The following is a 20,079-nucleotide window of genomic DNA, read 5'->3' on the forward strand; positions in this document are numbered from 1 at the left end:
TGATTTGAACTATGTACTATATGACCGACCAGTGTTTTTTTTGGTTTTGGTGAGGAAGATTGGCCCTGAGCTAACATCTGTTGCCAATCTTCCTCTTTGTGCTTGAGGAAGATAGTCCCCAAGCTAACATCTGTGCTAGTCTTCCTCTACTCTGTATATGGGGTGCTGTCACAGCATGATTGGATGAGCAGTGTATAGGTCCATGCCCCGGACCATACCTGCGAACCCCGGGTCGCCGAAGCAGAGCACGTGAACTTAATCACTACGCCACCTGGCTGGGCCCATGACCCACCAGTTTTGAGTTGGGCCCAGAGCAAGAAAAGACTGGCAGATCCAAGCTGTGATGCAAGCTGCCCTGCCACACAGCAATGTATTGAACATATCTGTGGCAAATGGAGATGTTGGATGGAAATTCTGGCAAACCCTAATAGAAAAGTTACAGTGCAGACCCGGGTGCTTGAGGAATAAAGCTATGTCCTCTTCCCTTCTACATTTGAAACTTAACTCCTGGCTTGCTACAGCCCCCAGTAGAGAAGTAGCCCACTCAAACTGTCCATCCTGACCTGGGCACTGTCTGATCTTCTGAACCTAAAATTGATGTGCACAGCAGCTATTTGTTGTGAAGTGGAAATGGAGTGCACGAGATTAGGCTCAGCAGATTTAGAAGGCATGAATAAACTGCAAGACAGGTGGCTTAGAGTCACATGATACTTTAATTTTTTCACCCCTTTTCCTTCAGTCCGCACTTTTGACCTCATGGGTAGTTTCCTGTAGCCAGGAAGGAGGAAACTGTGGGCTTGGTTTACAGACAGATCTTCACCCTAGGCTGGCTGTAGCCAGAAGGGGACAGTTGCTGCATTGTAGCACCACTTGGTTTGCCCTGAATGACAGTGGAGAGAAAATTCTCCCGTGAGCAGAAATTTGAGTGGTACATTTTGGTTATCTAACTGATATGGAAGGAGGTATGCATTTATGCTGATTCATGGGCTGACAGGGAATAGGAAAGAAGAAAATGGACAGATTGGTAACAGTGAAGTCCAGGGGAAAATGAAATGGAGAAATAATTTGGATTGGGCACACATGTGAAAGTACTTGTGTTCCACATAAATATATGCCAGAAACCATCCATTTTGGAGTCAATAAGCGAGTGGTAAGATTCCGCACCCTGTGGATGTCAGTCTCTTTCCCCAAAGAACTGGGTGCTTGCTCAGTGGGCTCATGAACAAAGTGACCACATGGTAAGAATGGAAGCTATGTATGAACTCGGAAACATAGGCTCACCAAGACTGATATGGCTATCCCCAGCACTGAGTAGCCAAAGATGAATGCCCCAAATGGTCCTCTTCACCCATGGTAGGATATGCGTATAGAGGGGTGGAGGGAACCAGCCAGTCATCCAGGGCATGTTAATGATATTGCACCCTTTCTATCATGGAGATCATTATGAGTTGTGCTCATAGGGTGGGCACATATTCCAGATGTGAATTTGCATCACTATTCATAGAGCTCCTTTAACCACCCCAGGTGTGGAATTACAGTATGCCTTATCCATTGTTATGGCATAACACTCCACAACAACACCTCTAATCAGAGAACACATTTTATAGTGAAGGAAGTGTTGAAATGGGCTTCTGGTCATAGAATTCACTGGTCTCGTCACATTCCCCATCACTCAGAAGCAGTTGGCTTGACAGAACTGTGGAATGGCCTACTTACTGAAGGCTTGGTTACTACATCAGCTGGGTGGCAATGCCATATAAAGATGAGATGCTGTTATACATGGTGTAGTATATGATCCATTATTTGGTACTGTCTTCCCTTGAACCAGAATGTACAGGTCCAGGAACCAAGATATGGAAGCGGGAGTGATCTATCTCATTGTAACACCAAATAATGCATTGGGGAAATTTTTGCTTCATATTGCCGAGACTTAAGACTCAATAGGCTGAAGCTTCTAGTGCTCAAGGGATCAATGCTTCCATTATGAAACAGATTCATGATTCCTTTTAAATTTGAAGTAGAAACTCTCCCTTGGACATTTTTGGCTCCTCGTGTTGATGAATAAATAGACAGATAAGGGAGTTACTCTATTGACTGAGATGAATGATCTTACCTCCCAAGGGGAAACAGTGGGACAAAGGATTATTTATGGACCCCAGGACCCAACAGGAATAAAGGTTTGGATCACCCAGCAGGCAAAGAACTGAGTTGCTCACAGAGAGAAAGGGGACAGGAAATGGATGGGAAAAGAAGTAAACCGTGTTATCAACTTAGGTCTCAGGCTATGTTTTAGGTACACTAATTGTCATCTTTCCCCTCCATTTTACCCCACTACTTTACATAAAAATTGGTGGTGGTAGCTCACGTTTTGCTAGGAATGTGTCCAAATTGACATATGACAGATTTGTTAATGGGAATTTATGTGTAACCTGTGCTGGGGACACAAATTTTTTACCCAGACAAAAGGTAAAGCTGGATGTGGATGTTGAAAGACAAAGAGGTAGTGTTATGGACTGCATGTTTCTGTCCCCCCAAAATTCATAAGCTGAAACCCCAACCCCCAATGGGATGGAATTAGGAGTGGGGGCGGTCTTTGGGAGGTAATTAGGTTTAGATGAAGCTCTGAGGGTGGAGCTCCCTTGATGGGATTAGTGTTCTTATAAAAGGGAAAGAGAAAGGAGCTCTCTCTCCACCATGTGAGTACACAGCAAGAAGGCAGCTGTCCACAAACCAGGAAGCAGAATCTCACCAGACGCTGGATCTGTTGGCGCCTTGATCTTGGACTTCTCAGCCTCCAGAACTGCGAGAAACAAATGTTTGCTGTTTAAGCCACCCAGTCTTTGGCACTTTTGTTATGCAGCTCAAACTAACTAAGAGAAGTAGCCTGTGCTGATATCTTTTTGTTCCTCCAGATCCAGACTCAACCTTTCTCTATCTTGCTCTGTGTCCTGGGAGTCCTGAATGGACTGTAACAATAGGTTTCCTTGCTCTCTTGTTTTAATTTGCGTCTGGGCAACAGGAGGCACTAGTAGGAGATTGGGCGGGGTGGGGGTGGGGGGTGATGAGTAAAGGTCAAGGTATTTGTTCTCCCTGCAGGTCCCTGTGGGTTGGCTGTGTATGAGTGGTAACAGCGCTGTGCCCTTGCTGATTATGGCCTACAACAGTGTCTTTTGGGGGTTTTCCTAAACCCTGTTCACTTTGTAAATATTCCCTATATGAACCTCTCCTTAATTATCTAGTCTAAGTGTGCCATCTGTTTCCTGGCAAGACCTTCACAGACAGAAATAGGGAAGTGAACTTTCTTCCGTAATTCATTCCAAAAATTATTATAAGAAGATGCTCTTGTCCTCGGTTCATGTTAATTAAGTAAAAATGTTTTTAAAATACTATACTTCAATACGTAAAACCACAGGGTTTTAGAACTGGAAGAAGTTTTATGGATGATTTAGATGACTGCCCTCATTTTATAGGTCAGGAAGCTGAGGACTCAAGAGGCAACTTTTGCACTGCTGGAACGTGCCACAAATTCACTTACATATCAGAAAGAGATCTTTTCCCTATGGTTTTCAGATCACTGGTCCTGGTCCTGCCTTCTGGGGCCACCAGGGAAGTCTGACCCTCTTTCTTAGGAGATAGATACATGGGATATTTGAAGATAGAGTTCACTCTCCCTAAATCATCTTTTCTAAGCTAAATAGCTTTCTACATTCCTCCTAAAACCCTGATTCACACCTGCTGACCACCCCTAGATGCCCCAGGTCCTGAAACAAAGGTCAGCTGTCTAAGATTGTGCTGCCCAACATGGTACCCACTAGACACAAGTGGCTATTTAAATTAAATTAATTAAAATTAAATATAACTAAAAATCTAACTCCTCAGTTGCACTATCTACATTTCAAATACTCAATAGCTACAAATCGCTAGTGGCTACCATATTGGATAGTCCAGATTTAGAACATTTCCATTATCACAGGAAGTTCTATTGGACAGCACTAGTCTAAGAAGAGAGTTTGATGGGACTTGTATGTCCTTTGATCTTTATGATTTCCTTTTACTAATGCAGTCAAGTCATCTTGTTGGCCCATAGGATCAATAAAAGCTTAAGTATTTTTCATATGAACTACCTTCAAGTCAGGGCTCTCCATTCATATTCTTATACCCTTGCTCTATTATTATCATTTTAACCCTGGTTATAGGAATTGACATTCATTCTTTGTTGATTTTTGTTTTGTTTATTTAGGCCCTGCACTTCAGTTTGTTAAAATAATTTAATTCAGACTCTGATCTGAAATATTGTTTCCCTCTCACTTTTGTGTCATGTATATGCTTCATTAGCATGTCCTCAACGTCTTCCTGAGAGTCATTATGCAAAACAGTGAGCTGGGCAGTTCATTTAGAAAGACATGTCACTTGTTTAAGGTCTTAGAGCATCTTTGCTAATTGGCATGACTTGTCACTCTGTTGCCACTCCTGACCCTCCCTCCCCCCATCTCGAGTAAAAATTGCGATAGGCGTCATGCTTTTTCCTGTTGAGCCCAGATACACCTTCAGAATTCTTCCCCACAAAGGACTTTGGGCAGCCACTGGCAGCCAATCAGACTTGGTTTTCCAGGTGAAACCCCTTTTCTTCCAGGTAGACACAGAATTTTTAACTAATGCATTGGATAGAATGCCTCAACCAGTTGTAAGTTCACCTAAGAGAACAATCATACAAACGCATACCATTATTTTAGCCATACATGATGATCAGAGAATGGGGCAAAAGCTTTGCTGAAATCTAGAAATACCATAGAAGCTGATGGAGAGATCAACTAGAGTCAGACAGACCTGAGTGAAAACACTGGACCCTCCTTTCATAGGTTGAATGACCTCAAAAAGTCACATGATCTCTCTGTGACTCAGTTTCTTGAAGTGTAAAATGGTGATGATAATTCCTATGTTGCAGAATTGTTGGGAAGATTAAATATGTATTTATACACATGTAAAGGTCATTCTCTAGAAATTTATAAATTATTCAAACAAACTAACAATGTTTGGAAAAGGTCTCTAATCATTCTGGGACTCTGGTGGATTCACGAAAGTAAGCGAGATTAAATATCTTTTCAGATAATCTCCTTGTCATAAGGGGACTCAGCAACAGCATCTACCATGTAGGCAGCACATACATGTCTCAGGCTCTGTATCAAGTGTATATACAATCTATAACATAGATTATATATAATATACATATTATGTTAAATACAACTGTATGAATATGTCACACGTATGTATAATATATATTATATATACACTTATATAAATATATATACATAATACACAATTTATTATTTGATGAATGATCGGTGACCTTTTCCAAACATTATTAGTTTGCTTGAACAGTTTATAAAATTTCCAGGAAATGATCCTTTTTTCACTGTATGTTGATTCCAAGATGCCCTTTCTGTCCCTAAAAGTCCAAATATTTCCATCTGGGATCAGTCTACAGGCTCATGGCAATGTGTTCTGAGTTCCCAGGATGCTGGGACAAAGAGCTTGTCTTCCCTAACGTCAGCAGTGGCCATGGGACAGAACTTCCTGCACCGGCAGTTTACTTACCCTGTGCATTTTCATGCAGGAAGACACCCCCAGGGGCCTACTCTTTCCTTGCTGCAGAGCTGTTCTGCTACTGAGTGGCCTCCTTGGAGGCAGAAGTAAATTGAACTGAGGCTGTTTGATCACCTGTAAAATTCACTCGTACATCAGAGAGTTTCTTCCATGACATTAAGATCGTCTTCTCATTGCTCTTTTATTCATTCAAGTATTCATTCATTCATTCCTTCATTTGCTCATTTTGGAGGAACTGAAAAAAGACAAGAAGAAGGATATATTTTTATAACAACTTCTTATAGCTGACCATTATGATGAGGACTCTGGGCATGAAGACTGGTGATGCCAACAAAGTGGGTTTCTGTCTTTTTGAGCATCCGCAATTGATCTTAGCACCCTGATTGCATGAGGCTGTTACCTTTTTTTTTTTTTTCCTTTTTTTCATCTTTTCAGCCATCTTACAGGGTCACATCCTGGGACCCCTTTGGGGCCTTTGATTTTTATTGTTGATGCTTTTCTTAAAATTGCAGTTACCTTACTGTGGATTTCAGTTTTTTTCTAAAAAGGATATATTGAAAAAAAAAAAAGATATATTGAGATGTAATTGACGTACAAAAAACTATACATATTTAAAATACAGAATTTGATAAATTTTTGATGTATGTATATAGCCATCAAACCATCACCACAATCAAGATAATAAATATATCCTTTAAGCCAAAAGTATGCCATGCCTCTTTATAATCCCTCATTTCTGGGCCTCCTCTTCCCACCCCATTTCCTCCCCCAATCCAGCCCTGAGGCAATCTGCTCTCTGTCCTTATAGATTGGTTTTTTTCTAAAATTGCATATAACTGGACTCATACAGTGTTTACTCTCTCTCTGTGTTTCCTTTTCTTCTTACACTCAGCATGATTATATTGCGATTCTCCACGCTGTGGCGTGTCTCATTGACTCGTTCCTTTTTATTCTAGGTGGTGTTTCATTGTTGGATATACCAAAATGTATTTATTCATTCATCTGTTGGTGGACATTTGGATTGTTTTGTTTGTGCCCATAACACAGAAAACTCCTATGGAATTCATGTACACGTCTCTTCATGGACACATGCTTTCATTTCTCTTGGGTAAATATCTAGGCATAAAATGGCTAGGTCATATGATAGGTGCATGTTTAAATTTTTAAGAAGCTGACACTGTTTTTCAAAGTGGTTGTAACAGTTTACATTACCACCAGCAGTATATGATATTTCCAGTTCCTCCACATCCTTACCAACACTTGGCACTGCCAGTCTTTTTGATTTTAGACATTACAATAAGTGTGCAGTGGTATCTCACTGTGGTTTTAATTTGCATTTCCCTAACAACAAATGACCTTGAGCACCTTTTCATGGGTTTATTTGCCGTCTAGGCATCTTCTTTGGTGACATGTCTGTACAAGTCTTTTGCCCATTTTTTGTTAGATTGCTATCATAATATTCTTCAGTATTATGTTTGGGTTCCTTTCTCTTAATTATTTGTGTATTTATTATAATTTTCTGTTTGTGATTACCATGAGGTTTATACATAATAACCTACATATATAGCAATCTATATTGAGTTCACGGTTTCTTTGACCTCTTTCTAAATGTTCTATTCTTTTACTCCCCTCCTGCCACATTTTACGTTTTTGATATCATATCTAACCTCTTTTTGGGAGTGTGTATATACATTATCCTCTTATCATTGAAACAGGTAATTTTAGTACTTTTGTCTTTTTTTTTTTTTTTTTTAAAGATTTTATTTTTCCTTTTTCTCCCCAAAGCCCCCCGGTACACAGTTGTATATTCTTCATTGCGGGTCCTTCTAGTTGTGGCATGTGGGACGCTGCCTCAGCGTGGTCTGACGAGCAGTGCCATGTCCGTGCCCAGGATTCGAACCAACGAAACACTGGGCCGCCTGCAGCGGAGCGCGCGAACTCAACCACTCGGCCACGGGGCCAGCCCCAAGTACTTTTGTCTTTTGACCTTCATATTATCTTCATAGGTGGTTGATCTGCTACCTTTACTGTATTCTTGCTTTTACCACTGATTTTATTGCCTTTTTTTTTTTTTGGATAATTTTCTTATTCCTATTTGTGGTCTTCTCTTTCCCACTTAAATAAGTCCCTTTAGCATTTCTTGTATAACTTGGTGATAAACTCTAATTTTTGCTTGTCTGGGAAACTCTTTCTCTCTCCTTCCATTCTAAATGATAACCATGTTGGGTTGAGTATTCTTGGCTGTAGGTTATTTCCTTTCGGCACTTTGAATATATTGTGCCACTCCCCTCTAGCCTGTAAGGTTTCTGCTGAGAGGTCAGTTGGTAGCCTTATGGGGTTTCCTTTTATGTAGCTTAGTACTTTTCTCTTGCACCTTTTAGGATTATCTCTCTATCTGTAATTCTTAACATTTTAATTATAATGTATCTTGGTGTGGGCCTCTTTGGGCTTATCTTGTTTGGTGCTCTCTGTGCTTCCTGTACCTCTATGTCTGTTTCCTTCCTCAGGTTGAGGAAGTTTTCAGCTATTATTTCTTCAAATACGTTCTCTGTCCCCTTGTCTCTATTTTATCCTACTGAGACACCTATAATACGAATGTTAGTGTGCTGGATGTTATCCCAGAGGTCCCTTAGACTGTTCTCGTTCTTTTTAATTCTTTTTTCTTTTGTCTGTTCAGCTTGGGTGATTTCCTTTAGTCTTTCATTCAGCTCACTGATCTGTTCTTCTACTCTGCTATTGAGTCCCCCAAGTGAATTTTTCATTTCCAGTATTGTATTGTTCATTTCTGATTTTTAAAAAATATTTTCCAGCTCTTTGTTGACAATATCACTGAGTTCATCCATTCATCTCCCAAGGTCAGTGAGCATCCTTATGACATTTTGTTTGAACTCTTTGTCAGGTAGATTGTTTATTTATGTTTGATTTAGTTCTTTTTCTGGCATATTGTCCTGTTCCTTTGCTTGGAACATATTCCTTTACCTCCTAATTTTGCCTCTTTCTCCGTGCTTATATCTGTGTATTAGGTGGGTCAGCTGTGTCTCTCGATCTTGGAGATGTGGTCTTATGTAAGAGATGCCTTGTGAGGCCCAGCAGTGTGCTTCCCTCTTGTCACCAGTTCCAAATGTTCCAAGAGTGACCCCTGTGTGGGCTATGTGTGTCCTGAAGCAGACAGAGTCACCTCACTGAGGAGGCCCCAACACACTTCACCAATGCCACACACACTCCACTCGCTCATCATACATGCCCTGCCCTGCAGAGGCAGACCCACTCATCTGCCTGCAGAAAATCCAGGCTCTCATCTGTGCAGACCCACAAGTTACCCGAGGGCTTGCTGTTGGGTGGGACAAGTCCCTAGGGCAGGCTGCCTGCTCTGGCTGAACTAAATTAAATTGGCACTCTAGTGGGTGGGGCAGACCCTGGGCTAACAGGTCAGGAGGAGAACTCCAACGGCATCTACCAGCATCTGTGTCAGCACACCTGTACTAGGTCACAATAATGGCTGCCACCAATGTCTTAGTCCCTGGAGAGGTCTCACCTCTCACTGAGATGCAGCCAAAGCCTATCAGATGAGTCTCTTTTCAACAAAGGATTGTGCACCTTTCTTTCTGGTGATTTTAGGTTGCTTTCCAAAATAGGTGAATTTGTGTGTGGGCCCTTTAAGAGCTGGCTTTTTTCTCCTTATGTCCCATAGCTTTTCTAGGGGTATTTCCTGTTGTAGTTAACAGCCAGAAAAGCCAGATATTATGAGACTTGTCTCAGTTGTGCTGAGTCCAAAGGAAGCTTATAGCAGTAATGTTCCCCTGGTCAAGTCCCCCACTCCTTCAGGGAAGGCTTCATACCTTAGGATTGCTCCCAGCCAGCCATGAAGCTCTGTGGCTTGTGAAGGTGGCTTTTTTTCTCTCCAGAAAGGAATTTCTGCCTCTTCCACCTCAGTCAGGACCGTCCTTTGTTGTGAGGGTTCCTTTTATCCAGTTTTCAGTTCTCTCTCAGGGGTAATTGTTCCAAATTGTAAATTGATTGCATCTGTGGGAAGAGGTGACTTCAGAGTCTGCCTACACCACCATCTTGACACCAGTCTCCTGTTATCTTAATATTGAGTTTTGAGAGTCCTTTATATATTGTAGATACAAGTCCTTTATCAGGTATCTATTTTGCAAAGTCTGTAGTTTGTCTTTTCATTCTCTTAACAGGGTCTTTCAAAGACAGAAATTCTTAATTTCAATGCAGTCCAATTTATCAGGTTTTTACTCTATGGATTGTGCTTTTCATTTTATATCTAGGATATCTTTGCCTTAGATTAAAAGTTTTATAGTTTAAGGTTTTACATTTTGGCCTATGGTCCATCTTGAGTTGATTTTTGTATGTGGCATAAAGTATAAATTGAAGTTCTTTTTTTGCATTTGGATATTCAATTGTTCCAACACCATTTGCTGAAAAAATAATCCTTTCTTAAAGAATTGAATTTGCACGTTTGTTGAAAATCTATTGTCTATATACATATGGATCTATTTCTGGACAATTTATTCTGTTTTATTGATCTGTCTATCTTTATGCCAATGTTACACTATCTTTATTACTATAGATTACTAGATAAGTCTTAAAATCATGCAGTGTGTGAATAGTAAAATTTAATGAAAGTTCAGAAGTTAAAGTCCTCCTCTGGTTTCAAGTAAGGTACTTCAATGGTCATTTTCCATCATTTAGCACAAATAGTCCCTAAATTTCTCTAAAGTTTGATTTTGTTCTTTATTTTAAGGGGAAAAAAGTGCTGTGAACAGTTGGAACATAAGTTCTCTGGTCCTGACAAGTTCACTTGAAACCATTGTACAGGAATTGAACTTTTGAAGCCACCTTTGAAGGGTCCTTGAGGCCCCAAGACAGTGAGCTGCTAGAAGCCCTGGGAGGAAGACTGAAGTGGGCTTCTGGGAGGAGATGTGGGAAGGATCTGCATACAAACTGGGTGTGATACAACTGATTTTAAGCCTCTCTCTGGAAACTTGAGCTTTAATAGGAAACATCTTCATTTTATAGCAACTTTATAGAGTATTAAATCACTTCATAACCTTTAGTAAAATCAGGCAGTGTAGGTTCTCCAACTTGGTTCTCTTTTAAAGTTGCTTTTGGTTATCCTGCATCCTTTGCGCTTCCATATGAATTTTACAATCAGCTTGTCAAGCTAAAGAAAAAAGAATTCTGCTGAGATTTCAACTGAGATTGCATTAAATCAGAACACCAATTTGGGGAGAATTTACAGCTTAAAAATATTATGTCTTCCAACCCATGAACTTGATATAACTCAATTAAATTAATTAATTAATTAAATTTCTCCTAATAATGTTTTGTAGTCTCCAGTGTATAGGTCTTGCACATATTTTTTTAGATTTATCCCTAAGTATTTCATATTTTTATGGAGTTGTTATAGTGGGTATTTTTGTTTTTATTTTTTGGGGGAAGATTGGCCCTAAGCTAACATCTGTTGTCAATCGTTCTCTTTTGGCTTGAGGAAGACTTTCGCTGAGCTAACATCTATGCCAATCTTCCTCTACTTTATGTGGGTTGCTGACATAGCCTGGCTTGACCAGCAGTGCTAGGTCCATGCCTGGGATCTGAACCTGTGAACACCAGGCTACAGAAGAGAAGCATGCAGACTTAATCACTACACCACTGGGCCAGCCCAGAGTATTGTTTTTTAAATTTCACTCTCCAATCATTCATTGCCAATTTGTACAAAAACAGTTGATTTTTTCACCTTGATCCTGTATACTGCCACCTTGCTAAACTCGTTACTCTAATCTCTTTTTTGTGGTTTCCATAGGATTTCCTACATAGATGACCACGGCACCTGCGAATAGAGACAGTCTTACTTCTTTGTTTCCAATTTACGTGCCTCCGACTCCCACACCTTATTTAGAACTCCATCTCGAGTCCAATGTTGAATGGAAGTGGTAAGAGTAGATGTCCTTGTCTTGTTCCTGATCTTAGGGAGAAAGCATTCAGTCCTTCACAATTAATATGATATCAGCTGTAGATACTTCCTAGAAGCTCTTTTTCAAGTTTATTCCTAGTTTGTGGAAAGTTTTTATCAGGAATGAATGTTGGATTTTGTCAAATGCTTTTTTGGAACTAGGAGATGATCATATGGATGTTCTTTATTAGTCTGTAAATGCGGTGAGTTACATTGATTGATTTTTGACTTGTTAAATCAACCTTGTATTCCTGGGATAAATCTACTTGGTTATGATACAGTATTCTTTTATATAATGTTAGATTTGATTTGTCAAAATTTTCTTAAGAATTTTTGCATCTATGTTTATGAGGCATGTGGATCTGTAGTTTTCTTGTTATGTCTTGGTGTGATTTTGGTATCAGGGTAATTATGTCCTCGTAGAATCACTTGGGAGGTATCCCCTCTTCTTCAATTTTCTGGAAAAGTTCGTTAGAATTGGTATTAGTTTTTCTTTAAATGTTTCATAGAATTTGCCAGTGAAACCATCTAGGTCTTTAGTTTTCTCTGTGAGTGGGTTTTTAATTGCAAATTCAATTTGTTTAATACATATTGGGCTATTTAGATTAACTATTTCTTCCTGAGTAAGCTTTGGTAGTTTTTGCTTTTCATGGAGTTTGCCCATTTCATCTAAGTCATCAAATTTATTGATATACATTCCTTTATCTTTTTAATGACCATAGAATCTCTAGTGATGTTACTTCTCTCATGCCTGATATTGGTAATTTGTTTCTTCTCTCTTTTTTCCTAATCAGTCTTCCTACCTATCAATTTTATTGATCTTCTGAATGAACAATGTTTGGTTTCATTGATTTTTCTCTATGTTATATTTCCTATAAAATTGTTTTCTACTTTGATCTTTATTATTTGTTTATTCTGCTTACTTTAGCCTTACTTTTCTTTTCATTTTACTTGTTTCTAGTTGGAAGTTATGATTACTGGTTTGTGACTGTTTTTTCTTTCATAATATAGATATCTATGTTATATAGATACCTATAATAGTACTATAAATTTCCTTCTACTACCTTTGTGGCACCCCACAGATTTGGATATGCTGTGTTTTCACTTTCACTTAGTTCAAAATACTTTTTAATTTTCTTTTTGATTTATGGGTTATTTAGAAGTGTGTCATTTAGTTTCCAAATATTTGGATATTTTCTAGAGATCTGTTATCAATTTCTAATTTAATTCCATTGTTTAAAAAAAACTTGCTTTATATATGTTGAATTTTGAATTTATTGAGATTTCTTTTATGGCCCAGAATATGGTCTATTGTAAATCTTTCAAGTGCACTTGAGAAGAATGTATATTTTGCTTTTGTTGGATGGAATGTTCTATAATTGTCAATTAGGTTGAGTTGATTGTGTTGTTTAAGTTTTCCATATCCTTACTGATATTCTCCCTACTTGTTTTATCAATTATTGAGAGCAGTGTTGAAATATCCATCTGTAATTGTGGATTTGTCTATTTCTCCTTGAAGTTTTGCTTCATGTATATGAAACTCCTGTACTAGGAGAAGAACATGTAAGATTCTCACATCCTTGTGAGGAAATGATCCTTTTATCATGATAAAAAGAACCTCTTTATCCCTGGTAATATTTTCTGTTCTGCAATGCACTCTGTCTTGTATTAATACAGTCATTCCAGCTTTATTTAGATTAATGTTCACAGGATATATAATTTTCAATCCTTTTATTTAAATCAATTTGTATCTTTATATTTAAAGTGAGTTTGTATTGTGGGAGATCAGAATTGGTCACCCCAAAATGTGTCTCTTTGGCTTGACTATTTTTAAGAACAAAAGACTCTGAAAGAAACTTTGACTTTCCCCTTGACTCCTAAGAGAATTTAAAATAGAAGGACCTGTTCCGGGAAGGAGCTAATGCCATAAGATGACTGTAATGTAATGTAAGTGTGTCTCTCAGGTCACGTTGTCTATAGTTGGCCTATTTACATTTCCGTCTCCAGGTAAATTGCCTTCCACCCCCTTGAAGTCCCAGACCACTACCCCTAACATCCTCCTTTGTCTTTAGTTGAAGATGGTATTTAAGATGAGAGTCTCTGTCATTTTGGTGAGTTACTTAGTTTTCCTGAGTCTCTCCCACGTATACGTGTTATAAATCTTTGTTTGATTTTTTCCTCTTGTTCTGTCTGATGTCAATTTAATTCATAGCCCAGGCAGAAGGACCTAGAGTGGATAGAGGAAACGTTCTTCCTCTCCTACAATATGCAGCGTATAGTTGAGTTGTGTTTTTTAAGCTAATCTATCTCTGACTTTAATTGAGGTGTTTAGACCATTTAAATTTGGTGTGATGATTCATATGGGTAGGTTTAAATCTTCCATATTTCTATTTGTTTTCTGCATGTCCTACTTGCTCTTTGTTCCTCTTTTCATTTCTTCTCTCTTCTTTGAGGATATTGAGGTTTATTTTCAGTTCCATTTTATCTCTTTTGTTGGATTATTAGGTATGTCTCTTGCTTGTATTATTTTAGTGGCTGCTTTAAGGTTTATGGCATACATCTTTAATTCATCACTATCTACTTTAATTAGTAGTACATCACTTGATGTATACTATAAGTGCCTTCAAACAGTGTACTTCCTTTTCTCTACTTCTGATCATTATGCTATTGTTCTCATACATTTTGCTCTACATGTTAGGAACGCCACAAAACATTGTTATTATTTTATAAGAAGATTTAAATAACAGAAAAATTATTTTATATTTACTCACATAGTTACCATTTCTAGTGTTCTTCATCCCTTTGGTTGATTCATATTTCCATCTGGTATCATCTTCCTTCTGCTTGAGGACTTCCTTTAAAGTTTCTCTTAGTGCAGTTCTGGTAATGATGAATTCTTTCAGCTTTTGTATGTCTGAGAAAGTCTTTATTTCACATTTTTTCATGCAGCATATTGTTGCTGTATATAAAATTCTAGGTTCACATAATTTTTTTTTCAGTAATTTAAAGATGTTGCTTCATTGTCCTTTTCTTTTGGTTTGCATTGCTCCCAATAAAAAATCTGCTATCATCTCCTGTACATAATTTTTCCACTCATTTGGCTGCCTTTAAGATTTTCTCTTAATCACTGGTTTTAAGTATGTTGATTATTATACTGTGTAAAATTGTATTGTCCAAAATAATATGTTCAAGTCCTAACTCCTAATATCTGTGAATGTGACCTTATTTGGAAACAGAATCTTTATAAATATAATAAAATTAAGATGAGGTCATATTGGTTCAGGATGGACCCAGGAAAGCAAAAATTACTAGGACCCACAAAATCATACGTTGCCTTGCATGAAAGGAGGAGAGAAAATTTTGGCTAAGAGCTAGAGGTGGAGAATATCTCCCAACAGGTAGTAATTGACAACCATGGAATTGGGTGAGCTCCTGATGGAGCTGCTTTCCTGGCAAACAAGCAGAGAGCAAAACCCAAGCCCTGGGTTTGGCCCACAGTAGGCTGGCAAGAGAAAACAGAGGAGCAGGGTGGCCAGAGGGAGAGGGGCAGTGAGAGGCCATGTGGGTAGAGTGGAGGGCAGGGACTTTAAAGTGGGCACCCTCAGGGAAAGTTCACTCACATTTCTCAGCCTAGTTTCCTTGTCTCTAAAAAGGAGTTGGTGCTACAGCTTTGCAGTAGGCTGTGAGAATTCAAGGAGATATATGTAAAAGTTTTGCGTAAAGGACAACACTTTCTGCAAATGTTTGTTATGGAGAAACAAGAAGAGTCAAGTAATGGAAACCAAGAGAAGTGAGTGGTACTAGATTCGCCAAATGACAGAACTGGGAGAGGCCCTTGGGGCTACTTAATCCAATTTTCTTTTCTTTTCTTTTTTTTTTTTTTGGAGGAAGATTAGCCCTGAGCTAATATCTGCCACCAATCCTCCTCTTTTTGTTGAGGAAGACTGACCCTGAGATAACGTCTGTGCCCATCTTCCTCTACTTTATATGTGGGATGCCTGCCACAGCATGGCTTGACAAGTGGTGCCACGTCCGCACCCGGGATCCGAACTGGTGAACCCCCGGCTGCTGAAGTGGAATATGCAAACTTAACCGCTGTGCCACCAGGCTGGCCCCAATCCTGCTTTCATACAGGAAGAAACCGGGGCATCAAAGACATCAGAGACCATGGACAGATACTCACCTGTTATAGAAAGAGTCTGGGAAATAAGATTTCCAAGATGTCAGTCACTGCAATCCTGGGAGAGGTTGGGAGGGTTGGCATGGTGCTGAGTATCAAAACTAGAATCTGGTACACAGAATTAAATGTGGATGATAATATAGTACTTCCCCCATTTGGTTGTTAAGAGGATAAAATGACTTAACACTTGAGAAGTCCTTGGTCATCAGAATTTCCTAACTTATAAAGACAATTTTCTTAAGACGTACCTAGAATGACTGACTCCTCAATCTCATTTCTAACTCCACTTAGGGAACAGGCTGATTTGGTTCAATCTGCTTTGGCCTTGATCAGATTGCTTGTTTTATCATCACAGGCCTGCCTTGTTTCAGGACCATCAATCTTCTTTATTCCAGCTCAGAGGGTGAATGGAGTTTCAGAATTCCATGTGAGTACTCAGAAAAAAGTGAATTAAAGGAACAAGCTCAATACGGAGACTAGGTCTAACGTTTTTAGAAGACTTCAGTTCTTCTCTCTAAACAGAACCAGAGTCTAATCAATTTCTGCATGAAGGCACAAGCCCAGGCCTCACTTTACTCCTTCTGTCCCAGAAGGAATTAATGAAACTGGAGTTGAGTCTCTGTCATCTTGTGCTCAAATACCCTAGCTGGCTGGTAACAAGAAAGAATCAGGGCATAGCTCAAATACAAAAGTGGAAAACGAAACAGGCTAAAATCCACAGAGAGAAATTTCCATTTCTTAATCTGTCTCCTGTCCCAAATAGCTCTGCTCTCCTTCCCCAATTTGTGTTTATGTGTTAGGTTTCTTTCTCTTGCAGCAGAGGCCACCAGACTGACGGTCCATAAACTAGGTCAAGAGAGTGGTGATGAATTGACACAGGCACTTGAGCTATGTTGTGCTTTGTCCTCACATCCCGCTCCAGTTCCCTGGCCTGATTTCCATGGCATCTTAGGGCAGTCCCTGCTCCCCAGAAACATAAGGGCATGGGAATCCTCTGTCCAGCTCCAGTACTCTTGATTTGCAGATTTTCAACCCTCTTAGCTGAGAGGACAAAGTAAGGTAGATCTTGACTGTCCTCAGCCCTTTTTGCCTCTCCTTAATCCTGAGTCCTCCATTTTCATTCTATTCTAGCACTGATTAAATAATTTCAGAGGACAATTATCCATTTTTCATGGCAGCCAGAAAAACCACACTTATCTTCTAGTACTTTCATTGCATTGGAGCCTGTTTTAAACAGACAAGATACAAGGCAGGGCTCCTCTACGTGCAATTGTGACAGCATTGGTGTAGTGGGTAGAGTACAGGTTTTAGAGTCAAACAAACCTTATTTCAAATTCCAGGAAACTGAGACGAGAGAAATAAGTGGCTTTCCCATTGTAACCCCGTAAAGAGCAGAGTCCAGTGTCAAACTGCAACCTTACAATTCCTACTTCAATCCACCTTTTGATAATTCTTTTAAAACTTGCATTAACTCTGAGTACCTCTCTCCTTACTTGATAATCTCTCTTAAGAATCCAGGTTCAAATTTTTCCTTTTCCTTATTTAAGAGAATAGCTATGACATGCTTATGACTAATATTTGAGAGGAAAACCATGATATTACTTGAATATACCATGATTATCTTACCTGAAGATTACCGTCAGCAATGTGGAAGCAAAATCCTGATGGATACTGGGGACCTGGGGCAGGGGATTTTCTTTTCTAGTAGCATTGAAAAAATCATCTCTTACTTTTCACTCCTGGATAGTATACTCTAAGTTATGGTAGAACAGGGCTCCAGGATGGAATAGAAAAACTTGCAAGAATTTTTTTTTTAAATCACAGCATAAGAAAGCTGTGAGATCAATGAGGAGTAAACTAAAATTTCAGAGAATCAGCAAAGTTATGAAATGAGCTGATATTGCCAACAGTTTTTTGTCCCTCCTCTCCTCTGGGGACATTTGACAATTCTGACCACAGGCTGATAATCAGACTCATTCCAGAAAGACATCATCTATAGGAGCAGAGGGAAACCAGTAGGGCTTTCAGTAGTTGTGTGCATCTCGAGGAGAAACTTGAGAAGGCCCCAAGTGCACAATTTCTAGCTGAGTGGATGTCTGGAAGCTAGATTAATATCTTCTTAAAAGCCAGAGGGAAATATCTTGCAGTTCCTAATGCTTGGGAAACAAAGATCCACTAACAGAAAAAATCTGCCTCAAGATCACCACTGACATCCTCCGCAAGGTGAGTGCCAGGTTGAAGCTACTGGAGGTGAGAGGCTGGAAACCCCAAATTTCCTGCAGACTTTCCAGGCTGAGGAGTTTGAGACCTGCCAAGCTCTCAAGCAGGAAGCTGCTACGGCCATGCCCAGAAAATAAGGTCAGTGGGAGGAAAACTGAATCCATCTGAGTTTTGACTCCAAAAACAGCCATAATCCAACTAAATCCCTGACTGGATTGAGGTGGTCAGCCCTTTAATTTATCCACCCAACAGAGAACAAAGAAATCCTCTCCCGTGGGAGGCAACAGTATGTGAAACTTCTTTTCTTTCCTTTTTCTAAATACACAATGTTGAGTATTTGAATTGATTAAATTTAATTAAAATGAAAAATTTTAAATTACTAACCATAAAAAGAAGCAAGAAAATATAACTCCACCATGTAAACATTAACATTGCCAGTATGGATTTAAACAGAAAGCCAACTCTATGCTACTTACATGTATTAAATATAAGAACACAGAAAGGATGAAAGTAAGATAATAAGAAAGAAACTATGTAAACACTAACCAAAAGGTGGCTGGTGAAGATATACCAACATCAAACTAGACTTTAAGACACGAATAGAGACAGACTCACATAGGGATCAGCCCTTGGAGGTGGCCGATAGGCGGCTTTAGATGAATCATAATTAATATGCCACATAAAATGGAGGCAACGTGGACAGACTGGATGAAAGATTCAGAACTTCAAGAAAGAACTGTCAATTATAAAGAGTCAATGGATCTTGTAGAACTCAAAAAATACAATATCTGAAATTAATAATGAAATGTGTGTTTCAACAGCAGATTAGACAGAGCAGAATTAGTTACCTTGAAGACAAGGCAAAATGCCAAGAGACAAATAAAGGAAACATGCACAGCATAAGAGACATGTAGGACACATTCATAGTGTCTATCATATGTACAATTATAGTTTCAGAAGGAGAGGAAAAGAAAAGGAAATGAGACTAAATCAATATTCAAAAAAGTATTGAATGAGCATTTTTCAAATCTTACAAAAATCAATTCCCATATTCAAGAAGTTCAGAGAACCTCAAGCAAGAGAAACACAAAGAAAACTACAAATAGGCATATCATAGTAAAACTGCTGAAAACCAGACACAGAAAATCTTGGAAGCAGCCAGAAGGGAAAAAATACGTTATCTTCAAGAGAACAACCATAAAAATGACAACTGACTTCTCAACAGAAATGATGTAAGCCAGAAGATAATGTAGTGACATCTTTAAAGCAATGAAAGAAAAATAAGAGACGATCTAGAATCCTAGCCCAGTAAAATATCCTTCAAAATGATAGCGAAATAAAAATATTTTGAAGCAAATGAAAACCGAGGGAATTTGTTGCCAACAGGCCTTCAGGAAAAGAATAATGAAAGGATGTTCTTCTGGTAGAAGAAACATGATCTTGGATGGAAATATAAAATACAAAATGGAAAGAAAAAATCCAGAAAGAGTAAACGTGTGCATAAAAATAAAAGAATACATATTGTACAAAGCAGCACTATAATGTCTTTTGGAATTTAAAATATATATAGAACTAAAATGCATAACAATAATAACATGAAAGGTGGGGATTGGTAAATAGAATTCAAAGATTCAAGCTTCTGCCAGTATCATGGAAGTGGTAAGGCAATGTATTTTATTAGCCTGAAATAAGTTAGGGATGATTGTTTTAGTCGCTAAAAAATTATAAAATAAAGTATAACTAACAAGCTAAGAGATGGAAAATATGGATTAATAAAAATTATTTGACTACTCTAAAAGAAGGCAAGAAAGGACAAAAAAGAAAGGAACACAAAAATAGATGGGTCAAATCGAAAACCAATATAAATTTGTAAATATAAACAATTCTACATCAATAATTAGTGATATAATTAATAGAGAACTGTCAGACTGGATAAAAAAGAAATCCAACTTTATCTTTATCACAAGAGTCATATTTAAGATATAAGGACTCAGAAAGGTAGAAAGTAAAGGATTTAAAATATATATACAATGTGAACAGTAAGTGAAAAAAGCTATACAATATTAGACAAAGAATCCTTTAAGTCGAGGAGCATTACAAGAAATAGTTT

General features: G+C 38.6%; 1 protein-coding gene across 1 annotated transcript in view; it reads right to left on the reverse strand.

Moving 5' to 3' along the window:
- Window positions 1–690: 690 nt before the first annotated feature.
- The window catches only part of LOC106782834 (serine protease 52), a 64,674-nt gene continuing 45,285 nt past the window's right edge, over window positions 691–20,079 (reverse strand). Inside the window, exons 5-7 of the mRNA XM_070256815.1 lie at window positions 5,719–5,839; window positions 2,750–2,800; window positions 691–880 (exon numbers count right to left, since the gene is read on the reverse strand). Coding sequence (XP_070112916.1) covers window positions 5,810–5,839 — 30 coding nt within the window. The 3' untranslated portion in view covers window positions 691–880; window positions 2,750–2,800; window positions 5,719–5,809. The remainder of the gene's footprint in view (window positions 881–2,749; window positions 2,801–5,718; window positions 5,840–20,079) is intronic.

This window comes from Equus caballus, chromosome 2 (assembly GCF_041296265.1).
Source record: "Equus caballus isolate H_3958 breed thoroughbred chromosome 2, TB-T2T, whole genome shotgun sequence".
Classification (NCBI taxonomy): Eukaryota; Metazoa; Chordata; class Mammalia; order Perissodactyla; family Equidae; genus Equus; species Equus caballus.